This window comes from Oncorhynchus tshawytscha, linkage group LG19 (genome assembly GCF_018296145.1).
Source record: "Oncorhynchus tshawytscha isolate Ot180627B linkage group LG19, Otsh_v2.0, whole genome shotgun sequence".
Lineage (NCBI taxonomy): Eukaryota > Metazoa > Chordata > Actinopteri > Salmoniformes > Salmonidae > Oncorhynchus > Oncorhynchus tshawytscha.
This window is the reverse complement of record NC_056447.1, coordinates 39969454-39982254: the sequence shown is the minus strand read 5'-3', so window position 1 is coordinate 39982254 and position 12801 is coordinate 39969454. Positions and strand designations below refer to the sequence as shown.

The window sequence follows — 12801 nt, the reverse complement described above, 5'->3', positions numbered from 1 at the left end:
ACTGAAATGTAAATGGAAACATTGTTCAACTTTTCCTCAGTCAGTCTGTTTGTGCTTCATCTCAGAGTGTAGATTAGAGATGACAGACACACTGCATATCCTTGTATCTTCCACTGACCGTATTGGCACAATAAATGTGCCATTCACTTCAATGGGGGGAAATCTTGTACTTCTACAGACACCGTGCTTACGTTTTAAGATTTCAATATGATACAAATTGCTTTCCCCAGCCCCAGCCCCATTCCTTCCTTCCTTGTGAAATAATCAGCAACCACTCCACAGTGTAATTTCCCAATATAATGACTCTCATCTCCATTCTCCGTCTACAGTATTCTATCGCAATTTCCCAGCCCTCTAGGTATACAGGGCTGCTGTGGAACAGCCAAGCATTGAAATATGTATCTCCACCAGATATGGCATGAGCACTGGTCTTATTGTTAAGATCCAGTCGAGAGGAAAATGCTATAGCAATACATAAGGCATATTTAAATGTAAGCTCAGTGGAGGGATTCGAGTGACGTCAGTCAAAGTCAAATAGATATACAGTATATTTCAATGTTTCTTCCAGATTTCTAGCTCACCTGAAGCTATCTATCTAACTCAGGGTTGTGTTATCTGTCCTAAGGTCAGCGAGAATGCGAAGCACGTATTGTTGTAATCAAGGTTTCTGTGTTGTCTGTGATCTGTCCTCAGGTCAGTGAGAATGCCAAGCAGGACCTGAAGGATGGCTTGTCTCTGTACAACACAGACAACAACGTAGGCCTTAGGAATGCATGGAACATCATCCAAGCAGAGGTTTGTAGTATGTGAACACACTGAACACTCTGGTATAATCATGACTGCACACTAACTTTCATGTGGACTCAAGTTCACCTCAGGATAGTGCATTTACTCTATAGCAAAGCCTTATTTACCATGAATGTTTAAAAATGTATTATTAATGGAACATCCAGTATGGAAAGTCCATATTGTTTCTTCAAATATGCTATGGGCTCCTTGAAGCTACATAGGGACTGCATTGTACAGGGAGCATAAATAATTACAGTAGACTACTTACTGTGGTATTTATCAGATTTGGTTTAAGGGCTCACAGACCGGTAGCACTAACTGTGTGTGTGTGTGTGTGTGTGTGTGTGTGTGTGTGTGTGTGTGTGTGTGTGTGTGTGTGTGTGTGTGTGTGTGTGTGTGTGTGTGTGTGTGTGTGTGTGTGCAGTGGAAGTGTTGTGGGGTGGTAGGGTACACAGATTGGCATGAGGCCCTCAAGGAGAAAATGGTGCCCGACCGCTGCTGCCAGGAGCACTACCAAGAATGCGGACGCAACTCCACCAACATGTTTTGGACAAGGGTGAGTGGACTGGGTGGGCACTGGGCAGTCACAAGATTTTACACTTGTTTAAAAAGACTTCTGAAGTTTGTAATTTTCCCTTTAAAATGTCAGACTTGATTTTCCCTTGTCCATTAATTGTAATCCAGAAAATAATTAATATCTTGTGGCTGCAGGACTTTTTTCCTGCTGTAGCAAACTGGCTCAAATTAAGATCCTACATCTGTAGGTAATGTGCAATCCAATGTATTTGCCAATGTCACAAGCCTGGGAAAACAAAGAGCACTTTTCTGCTCAGAAAAAAAAAATCTATATTTTTTAAATGGATAAAAGCTAAATAACATATGTTATTATATTATTATGTATACTATTATTATTGTTATTATTATATTACTAAACTAGTTCATTTGCAAGTGTGTTAAGATAAGGATTAAATTGTTTTGAATATCATTAAGATTTTAAATGGTCTGCATTTTTGGTCACCATGTAAACTTTTGCTTTCATTATGCGTAAAGCAGTTTGAAATATTTTTTTTCACCTTTATTTAACCAGGTAGGCTAGTTAAGAACAAGTTCTCATTTGCAACTGCGACCTGGCCAAGATAAAGCATAGCAGTGTGAACAGACAACACAGAGTTACACATGGAGTAAACAATAAACAAGTCAATAACACAGTAGAACATTTTTAAAAAGAGTCTATATACATTGTGTGCAAAAGGCATGAGGAGGTAGGCGAATAATTACAATTTAGCAGATTAACACTGGAGTGATAAATGATCAGATGGTCATGTGCAGGTAGAGATACTGGTGTGCAAAAGAGTAGAAAAGTAAATAAAATAAAAAGAGTATGGGGATGAGGTAGGTAAATTGGGTGGGCTATATACCGATGTAGAGCTGCAGCAATCGGTTAGCTGCTCAGATAGCAGATGTTTAAAGTTGGTGAGGGAGATAAAAGTCTCCAACTTCAGTGATTTTTGCAATTCGTTCCAGTCGCAGGCAGCAGAGAACTGGAAGGAAAGGTGGCTAAATGAGGTTTTGGCTTTAGGGATAATCAGTGAGATACACCTGCTGGAGCGCGTGCTACGGGTGGGTGTTGCCATCGTGACCAGTGAACTGAGATAAGGCGGAGCTTTACCTAGCATAGACTTGTAGATGATCTAGAGCCAGTGGGTCTGGTGACGAATATGTAGCGAGGGCCAGCCGACTAGAGCATACAGGTCGCAGTGGTTGGTATAAGGTGCTTTAGTAACAAAACGGATGGCACTGTGATAAACTGCATCCAGTTTGCTGAGTAGAGTATTGGAAGCTATTTTGTAGATGACATCGCCGAAGTCGAGGATCGGTAGGATAGTCAGTTTTACTAGGGTAAGTTTTGCGGCATGAGTGAAGGAGGCTTTGTTGCGAAATAGAAAGCCGACTCTAGATTTGATTTTGGATTGGAGATGTTTGATATGAGTCTGGAAGGAGAGTTTGCAGTCTAGCCAGACACCTAGGTACTTAAAGATGTCCACATATTCTAGGTCGGAACCATCCAGGGTGGTGATGCTAGTCGGGCGGGCGGGTGCAGGCAGCGAACGGTTGAAAAGCATGCATTTGGTTTTACTAGCGTTTAAGAGCAGTTGGAGGCCATGGAAGGAGTGTTGTATGGCATTGAAGCTCGTTTGGAGGTTAGATAGCACAGTGTCCAAGGAAGGGCCAGAAGTATACAGAATGGTGTGGTCTGCGTAGAGGTGGATCAGGGAATCGCCTGCAGCAAGAGCAACATCAATGATATACACAGAGAAAAGAGTCGGCCTGAGAATTGAACCCTGTGGTACGCCTATAGAGACTGCTAGAGGACCGGACAACATGCCGGTCCTGAGCATTTACAATATAAAACATCAGGGACTTCAGTTCTAATATTTGCCATGTAATCCTGCCCAGCGGGGATGACCAGATAGTCATGTATGTTTCAGTATAGACAGGACACACTGTAACAGCTGAAACTGTAACAAACTCCCCCCGCCAGATGGAGATAGTAATTGTGACCTGCGAATGAACTCGCCGTATGCATGAACCAGAGATGATACCTACAGTGATTTAACTGCGTCTGTGTTCTTTTCTGAATACCCTTGTTTGTCTGAAATATTTAATGTCTCCCACATTCAAAATGTACCGTGTTAAATTGCTTGACAATTTCGGCAGACCATTATTCATCTCCATCAACTATCACTATTCCTCTATATCTTCTCCATCGCCCTGTATCCTTCTCTCTTCTATTTCTCTTCTTTCTCACTCTCTCTCTGTCAGGTGCTAGTGTCCACTCACTCTTCTATTGTTATCCTTCTGTCCCCTAGGGCTGCTATGAGAAGGTGGAGGAGTGGCTCGATGACAATAAGCATCTCATGGGAACCATTGGCATGTGCATCTTGGTAGTGCAGGTAAGCAGCAAGCTCTCCATGGAGCATGTGTGTGTGAGTGACTCCTCTCTCACCCTGCCTGTGAGAGACAGCCCCGTAATAAGGTCCATGCTCCGTGAGTGTAGTAGCACACACACATTCTGCCATACTGAAATATTGAAGATGGTGTCTGGTGCACCCTGGTCCTGTCTGAGGGAATGAAATCCCCCTGGCGCTGTGCTGAACACTGGAGCTGGATCCAGAGCCAGACACTTGGAAGTGATATGAGACCTGATAAAGAGATCTCAGCATGCTGCTGCATCTCTATGTTCCTCATGTGTGTCCTTCTTGTCTTACTCTCTGTCTACCCTAAAGTACATCTCTGTCTCGCTGTCCTTCTGGTGTGCAATCTTACTAACCTAAAGTACCTGTCTCTCGCTCTGTCTGTCCTAGTGGTCTGTCTCTCTGTCTACCCTAAAGTACATCTCTGTCTCGCTGTCCTTCTGGTGTGCAATCTTACTAACCTAAAGTACCTGTCTCTCGCTCTGTCTGTCCTAGTGGTCTGTCTCTCTGACTAACCTAAAGTACCTGTCTGTCTCTGTTGCTAACCTAAAGTACCTGTTTCTCTCTCTGTCCTTGTGGTCTGTCTCTCTGACTAACCTAAAGTACCTGTCTGTCCCTCTGACTAACCTAAAATACCTGTCTGTCTCTCTGTCCTTGTGGTCTGTCTCTCTGACTAACCTAAAGTACCTGTCTGTCCCTCTGACTAACCTAAAGTACCTGTCTGTCTCTCTGTCCTTGTGGTCTGTGTCTCTGACTAACCTAAAGTACCTGTCTGTCTCTCTGTCCTTGTGGTCTGTGTCTCTGACTAACCTAAAGTACCTGTCTGTCTCTCTGTCCTTGTGGTCTGTGTCTCTGACTAACCTAAAGTACCTGTCTGTCTCTCTGTCCTTGTGGTCTGTCTCTCTGACTAACCTAAAGTACCTGTCTGTCTCTCTGACTAACCTAAAGTACCTGTCTGTCTCTCTGTCCTTGTGGTCTGTCTCTCTGACTAACCTAAAGTACATGCCTGTCTCTCTGTCCTTGTGGTCTGTCTCTCTGACTAACCTAAAGTACCCAACTCAGAAGTCTGACTCACTTTCCTTTTTGTCTGACTATCTTCTGTTATTGTGTGATTCTCTGTGTGCCCTACCTGTCTGCTCCTTGTCTACCCTTCCTGTCTTCCCTACCTGTCTGTCTCCTTGTCTACCCATCCTGTCTTCCCTACCTTTCTGTCTCCTTGTCTACCCTTCCTGTCTTCCCTACCTGTCTGTCTCCTTGTCTACCCTTCCTGTCTTCCCTACCTGTCTAACTCCAGCATTCTGTCACTCTGCTATCACCAACCCTCTGTCTCAGAGGCAGCAGAGCCCAATCTCTTTCATGTAGACTAGTGTAGTCACCATGATTTTAGACTGTACCACAGGGATGGTATGCTTCTGTCTGCACACACACAAATCCCAAACACACCTAACATTTGCATAGGGTGTTTGAGAGGGAGGGAGAGAAAGAGAGCAGGAAAGAGAATGAGAGAGAATGGGGATCTGGATCTCCTCTAAAGCATAGTATATAGTAGGCTGAGCATGCAGCAGCAGAAGGACAATAGACCCTTCCCCTTTCCTCTGCAGGGCTTTGACCTTTGACCTGACCCCACCACCTAGATAACATCCCACAGCCCATTAGTGAGACAGTACAGTACACCTGTATGCCAGGGGTCCGACACCAGATATACAATTGACATACATTTCAAAACATGAACATGTAGTGTGTGTGTGTACATCTATCGGTTACACATACATGTCAGTACATACACACAGCAAGGTTGTGGGTCTGTGTGTGACAGTGTATGGTTTGGGGTGTGATCTGTGGTGTGTGCTTAGCCTTGCTCTGGAGACTGGTATAATAACTGTGATTACACACTCAAGGTAACTTCTGGCTGCAGTAAGTGCAGTCTGCTTCTGTAACAGACCTGGTTTCAGTCTCAAAACTGTAAACCCCATCCATATGGCACTCCAGGCAGGCTAAGGCAAACGCTGAAGGTTTTTAAAAGATTTTAAATAGTATTTGAACCCAGGTCTGTTCTATAATAAAGAGTACCACTCACTCCCGTCCTTACTGCTTCAGATAAAGAATTTAGGATCAGCCTTCCGACTTTGTTTGATGTGAAAGTAGTCGTGCGTATCACAGGCTATTTCTTAATGGAAAACTTCAAAGAGAATACAATTTTTTTCAGGTGCATCAAAATTTGCCTAATTGACATAATGCGCTCACTTATCTCATGTTATTCCTTCAGTGAGATACAGAGGAAGTTTGTTATGTGTGGAGAGAGGTAACACAACACTAGTGTAGCACAGTACAGATGTAGGATCTTCATTTTATCACCCTGTTGCAGGAGAACTTTCTGCAACTTGTAGAGTATTTGAGGTTTAAATAGGCTTCTGAAGTTTGTCATTTCCCCTTCGAAATTTCAGACTTGATTTTACCTTACAAAAAATCAACCGCTACAAAAGTCTGACCAGGTTTCAAATACGATTTCAAATATCACAAACGTCCGAAGTTTGGGAAGTATTAAAAAATGTGAATACACTGACTCAAATACACTTGCATGCATTTACCCAGGTATTTAAAAATAGTATTTTTAAAGAATTATTTGAAAATCTTCTTAAATACAATTTGGTCAAGTATTTAATTTTTTTATTTTTTACAATTAACGATTCAAATACTCAAATAAAAGTACTTGTTTTTGACTGTGTATTTGAAAATACTACAGGACCAAGCACGCCCCCATTCTCATCGACGGGGCTGCAGTGGAGCAGGTTGAAAGCTTCAAGTTCCTTGGTGTCCACATCACCAACAAACAAATTTTTATTTATTTAACTAGGCAAGTCAGTTAAGAACAAATTCTTATTTTCAATGACAGCCTAGGAACAGTGGGTTAACTGCCTCCTTCAGGGGCAGAATGACAGATTTTTACCTTATCAGCTCAGGGATTTGCCCTTGCAACATTTCAGTCACCAGTCAAACACTCTAACCACTAGGATACCCCAACATGGTCCAAGCACACCAAGACAGTCGTGAAGAGGGCACAACAAAACCTATTCCCCCTCAGGAGACTGAAAAAATTTGGCATGGGTCCTCAGATCCTTAAAAGGCTGAACAGCTGCACCATCGAGAGCATCCTGACTGGTTGCATCGCTGCTTGGTATGGCAACTGCTCGGACTCCGACTCCGAAGGCACTACAGAGGGTAGTGCAAACGGGCCATTACATCACAAGGGTAAAGCTTCCTGCCATCCAGGACCTCCATACCAGGCAGTGTCAGAGGAAGACCCTAAAAATTGTGAAAGACTCCAGCCACGCTAGTCATAGGCTGTTCTCTCTGCTACTGCACAGCAAGCGGTACCTGAGCGCCAAGTCTAGGTCCAAGAGCCATAAGACTCCTGAACATCTAGCCAAATGCCTACCCAGACTATTTGCATTGCTCCCCCCCTCTTTACACCACTGATACTCTATGTTGTCATCAATACATAGTCACTTTAATAACTCTTCCTTCATGTACATAATACCTAAACTAACTGGTGCCCTTGCACATTGACTCTATACTGGTACCCCCCTGTTTATAGTCTCGCTATTGTTATTTTACTGCTGCTCTTTAATTACTTGTTACTTTTATCTCTTATTCTTATCCATATTTTTTTTAACTGCACTGTTGGTTAGGGGCTCGTAAGTAAGCATTTCGCTGTTGTATTCGGCGCATGTGACTAATACAATTTGATTTGACACAGACAATATTTTTTTTTATACAAGATACTTAATGTCTGACAAAAATATCCATTAATTATAATCCAAATAATAATTTGCATTTCCTGTGGCTGCAAGATTTTTTCCTGCTGTAGCAAACTGGCTCAAATTAAGATCTTACATCTGTATACACATCACTCAGAGCTGGCTGTACTGTACCATTCATTGTGTTAATAACAATAATAAAACCCATTTAGACTTCAAATTCACTGTGTTCTCCCTCTCCTCTGCAGCTCCTCGGCATGGCGTTCTCCATGACACTGTTCCACCAAATCCATAGAACGGGGAAGAAGTACGACGCTTAGCGGGTGACAGAAGGCACACAGTGAAACGAGCCCCATACGCTGCCTGATGGGAAAGACTCTGGATGACCCCCTATCCCCCCCTTACCCACTGCATCACTAAGCCTCCCCATTCTTCCCAGAAACCCTGTACACACTGCAGCTGTGTCACCCTCCTCCTCTGCTCTGTCCACTCCACCATTCATTTGCCAAAGAAAAATGGGACTGGAAGATAAAAGGACAAATATATTTTGGCAAGGAACCCTTAGGTTATCGCTCTCCTCTTCAGAAGTACATTTCTATTTTTGGGGTGCTTGTACTAACAGTTTTGTGGGAAGTACGAATTTTGTGAAACGACAAACGCTTTACTAATACTCACATCCCCCTGCAAGGCAAAGAAAGAGAAGACAACAAAACAGATATTGTAGTTCCCTCCTGGCTTTCATGGATTTTGTCGTGTTGATTATTTATGTTAACTTTTCCTTGTAAATGATGAAAGGCTCCAACATAGCATGCTAGTTTTCTACTCCCTGGAACTTTTTGTTATTGAAAAAGTCAGACAACAATGTTTCTTTCCCCCATTACAACATGATTGTTTTTCTAAATGTGTTCTTTATGCTCATATGGAATGGAGTGTTTGATATGCTAAGTCTTATCTCTTGTCAGAGCTGTAAAATGGATGAGGCTGAGGCTGTGGATGGCCAGAGGTCAGGGGTTAGGATCAAGGTTATAATGCCAGGAGTCCTTAGTGCGTGGTGCTCTGGATTCAGACAGGTTCTTGGAACGTCAGGAATGTTCTGTGATAGGAAGAATTACAAATCTTGAAATCAATAGTCATTTCAACCAAATCACCCAGATAACCATCTCACCATGCAACACACAAAGAAACATACCAGTGTTGTTCTCTTTTCAACTTCCACCTACATTTACATTTCAAAGTTTAGTCATTTAGCAGACACTTATCCAGAGTGAATTACAATTAGTGCATTCATCTTAAGATAGTCTATAACCACCAGTACTTCCATTCTGAAATAAAATAAATAGACGGTTACAAAATGAATGTGTTTAATACGGGCCCGTCAGGACTGGCACATATCTGGTGCTCTCTCTCTCTCTCTCTCTGAGGGCTGAGACTAGTGACTGCAGCATTAGATCAGACTGATGGAGCTGCTACTGCAGTGGAGGCAGCGTGAGATTTGAGAGGAGAGAGAGAACAGAACTGCTGGATGGATGGCTGCCTTCAAACGTCTACTACAGCATTGATCGTCTGAAGAGTTTCTCTGCTGTTTCTCCTCTTGCACACCTGAACTCTTTAAAAAACAAATCCCTCTCTTTCTCCATCTCCTTCTCTCTCGCTCTCTCCTCTTCCTCTCTCTCTCTTTCTTTTTACATGTCAGAACGGCAGAAGGGTTAGAAACTCTTCGCAGTACACATTTCCACTGACATTCCTTCTAGACTAAGTGATGATGTATCTATCTACACCTCTAGTCTGGATGCTCCTGCTGTTGTAGTTTTCAAAGCACATCCCCTGCTTCAGTCTGTCACAGAGGGGGTGGAAGGTGAGGGAGGGAATCGGATCAAAAGGTGATGCAGTGGTTTAGATACGGCAACGCGTCCTGTTACTGGCGCCACAACGTAGGTCAATGTATGGCTCAACCACAGGAGTCCTGAACAATAAGTGTAGTTCTGTTCAGGCCACTTGGATATCTACACTCTAAACTACTTAGGAGGGCTTTACCAACAGGATCATGTCCATTAGGCTCCATTAAAACAGACCGAAACAGTGTGGGACTACCTGGAAACGCACATTTTCCAATGCTTGCCCTAATGAATGCAACCTAGTTTTCCTTTAACATGTCATCGTGCAGAAGAAGAGAGAACTTTAAGAGGTGTTCACTGCCAACCGTCTGCTTGTAGTAATCGATAAACTGATTCATCATTAACATGGAGGTTGGCTGAACTGGCTGAATGTTTACTGTACTTTGGGAAATTTGAAAAGAAGTTAGATAATCGGGCCCAGAAGTTGCAAAGCTAAAAAATGTAATATTTTTATTTTTTTGAATTTTACCCATTTTTCTCCCCAATTTCATGGTATCCAATTGTTTAGTAGCTACTATCTTGTCTCATCGCTACAACTCCCGTACAGGCTCAGGAGAGACGAAGGTTAAAAGTCATGCATCCTCCAATACACAACCCAACCTAGCCGCACTGCTTCTTAACACAGCACCATCCAACCCGGAAGCCAGCCGCACCAATGTGTCGGAGGAAACACCGTGCAACCTTGATTGGCGCGCACTGTGCCCGGCCCGCCACGCCACAGGAGTCACTGGTGCGCGATGAGACAAGGATTTCCCTACCAGCCAAACGACGCTAGGCCAATTGTGCGTCGCCCCACGGACCTCCCGGTCACGACAGAGCCTGGGCACGAACCCAGAGAGTCTCTGGTGGCACAGCTGGCGCTGCAGTACAGCACCCTTAACCACTGCGCCACCCAGGAGGCCCTAATAAATGTGATCTTACAGATGTAGGAGGGTTAGGGGCTAGGATTCTGCTTGGGATAAGAAGTGTAAGAACTCTGACACTGCATTGCTGCTACATGAAGAATAAAGGGGAAGTAGAGCTAATGTAACCAAACACAGCTAGCTCAGAGACACTGCTGCCTAGCTTTTACACTCTCTGTCTGCAGCAAGGATCATCTGCAGGATCATCTAAGGACATTAATTAAGGCTGATTAGGACATCTTTATTTGAACATATTGGGATGTACGTACCCTACATAGTGGTAGATTGCAGCAGATGCTGGTTTGTGTGTAGCTGCGTCACAGGCTCAGTTGGTTGTTGCTCACCTTTACCTCTGATTCACCGGATGCCCCCGTCATACTCCACAGGGAAAACATGACAGCTGCTGATGTAAAGCACAGGCTTCACATCCCCTCAGCCTGGGTGCATCCACAAACAGTCATCACAATTTAGCGCTCCAGCAAATTCTGCAAGGTACATGCCAGGATAGACATTTGTAGTGACGTGACAGTTGTTTTTGGTCCCTTAAGAACTTGTTTGCTGTAAAGTGTAGACCTACATGTGTATCCTTTGTACCTCCCTTGTAAATCCTTGCACCCTCTCCCTTGAGTAAGATTGGGTGGTGGTGAGGGGAGTTTTATTTGTCACTATGTTGCTCCCAGATGTAATACTGCATCTAACATCATAGACATCACTGATCATATCTGGGATCATTACTGTATTGTAAAAGTCTGACATTGCCACATTGTGTGAACTGATTTGGGGTGGAATGGTTTGATGTTGAATGAAATGCAGAATAGCCTCTTCAGCATGAAGATAGATAGATATATATTTAAAAATCCCGAAGACGAACCAGCTTCACACTGTTTATATGTCAGACGTGGTTCAAGAATCATCTCAAAATCACAAACTGCTTTTCCGTTGTCATTCATGTAACGTGTAACTGCCACTGCCCTCTTTGAAATGTCAGTTTTCAACCATTCAGAAATGTTTCTGTTCTTCTGAGGGACTTCATTCATGTCTTTGCTTCTCTCACATTCTCCCATCATCAATTGGTTTCTCAGTGTTTTAACAATTGTTGTTTGTTCATGTTTGTAGGGGTGCAGTATAAGAAGGCCTGTTACTTTAACACAAATTGTTCTTGTCTCTTGCTTTTATACAATATGCTGTTTTACTATGTTCTACTTGGCTTTGTTTTGTCTGAAGCTCACTGTCAGTTATCCGGAGAACATAACATCATTAGTATTTTATCCTCGGGATTATAAAAAGATAGTTAGACGGGAGATTTGAAGATAAAAGAAACTTTCCTGTTCAAGGTGCAACTAAACCACCTTCCTGTCTTAACTTTGCCACAGGCATTTATCCAAGTCCCGTTTTGAGGGAGGAACATGCAGTCAGAGTAGGACGATATACGAAGATCTTTTAAATTAAGAGTGCTATTCTATTATCTGCGGTATGTCTTTAACCATGCCTGTACCACTTTTATAAATGCCTGCCCAACCTTGCCCTGTGGAATGTGTTAAATCTCAGATGACACTGACTAAGCAACATAATTCCTTTTACTGCATTAAGCTTATGCTAGTCCTGAGTGTAAATAATCTAATTTCACAAATGATCAACTGTTGCAGTTGCACCTCTACAGTAGGAAGGAACTCATGAACCTAATACCTATTGGCATCATTTGATATGAAATGAAATTCTAAATGACAGCAGGATCTTACCAACTAACACCTACGCTCTCTCTGACTGTATATTTTTGGAAATCATTTTCTCCGCTGTATGGGTGTTAACTAATATCCTACCCATTAATTGTTCTTTTATTCATATTTTATTCCTTTGATAGTTTGTTTGCATTTGTACATTTTCATTCAGGAGCAGTGTATATGAAATGTTCATATGTTTTTTTGAGGTTAGTACTGTATTCATGTTTTTACACTACTGCAGCTTGTAGTGAGAGATACATTTCATGCATGGATTTGGAATGAGCATTAAGTATGGACTCTCTTCACATGGAAACACTGCCACAGACTAGAGACGGAAAGGGAAGAATGGTTGTTGGGGTTTTGTCGGCTATGAGGGAATTTGAAAGGAAGCAGCTCATTTCTATCTACCACCTTTGACATATTTTTATGATCTCTTCTCTAATCCCCCACCACTAAAGCTGACTATCTGAGCTGTTCTGAAGTGTATGCTCTTGAATAGTGTGTTTGATGTAGTGTCGTGGCAAACGGCAGTATTATCTGCTACATGTCAGCCTTGTCCTGTGGAGTTTCTCTGCTACATGTAAAATCACTCTGAATATAAGGTGGTGCACTACATTTCATTCTTTAAATCCTGCTATTTTTGAAATAAAGGAAAGTGTGTCACAAAATTCCATGATACCCTGTACACTCATTTGCCTTTCATGTTTGAAGACTGACATTGTTGATGTGTTGCTTTTTTGTTGGCACTGTTAACTATGCCG

General features: G+C 42.6%; 1 protein-coding gene across 2 annotated transcripts in view; it reads left to right on the top strand.

Moving 5' to 3' along the window:
- Positions 1-9973, top strand: part of LOC112218755 (tetraspanin-9) — a 289884-nt gene extending 279911 nt beyond the window's left edge. Inside the window, exons 4-7 of one of the 2 annotated variants that reach the window (XM_024379866.2) lie at positions 694-795; positions 1214-1345; positions 3660-3743; positions 7771-9973. In XM_024379866.2, the coding sequence (XP_024235634.1) occupies positions 694-795; positions 1214-1345; positions 3660-3743; positions 7771-7842 (390 nt within the window). In that variant the 3' untranslated portion in view covers positions 7843-9973. The remainder of the gene's footprint in view (positions 1-693; positions 796-1213; positions 1346-3659; positions 3744-7770) is intronic. The other variant, XM_024379867.2, reaches the window with a different exon arrangement.
- Positions 9974-12801: the final 2828 nt, after the last annotated feature.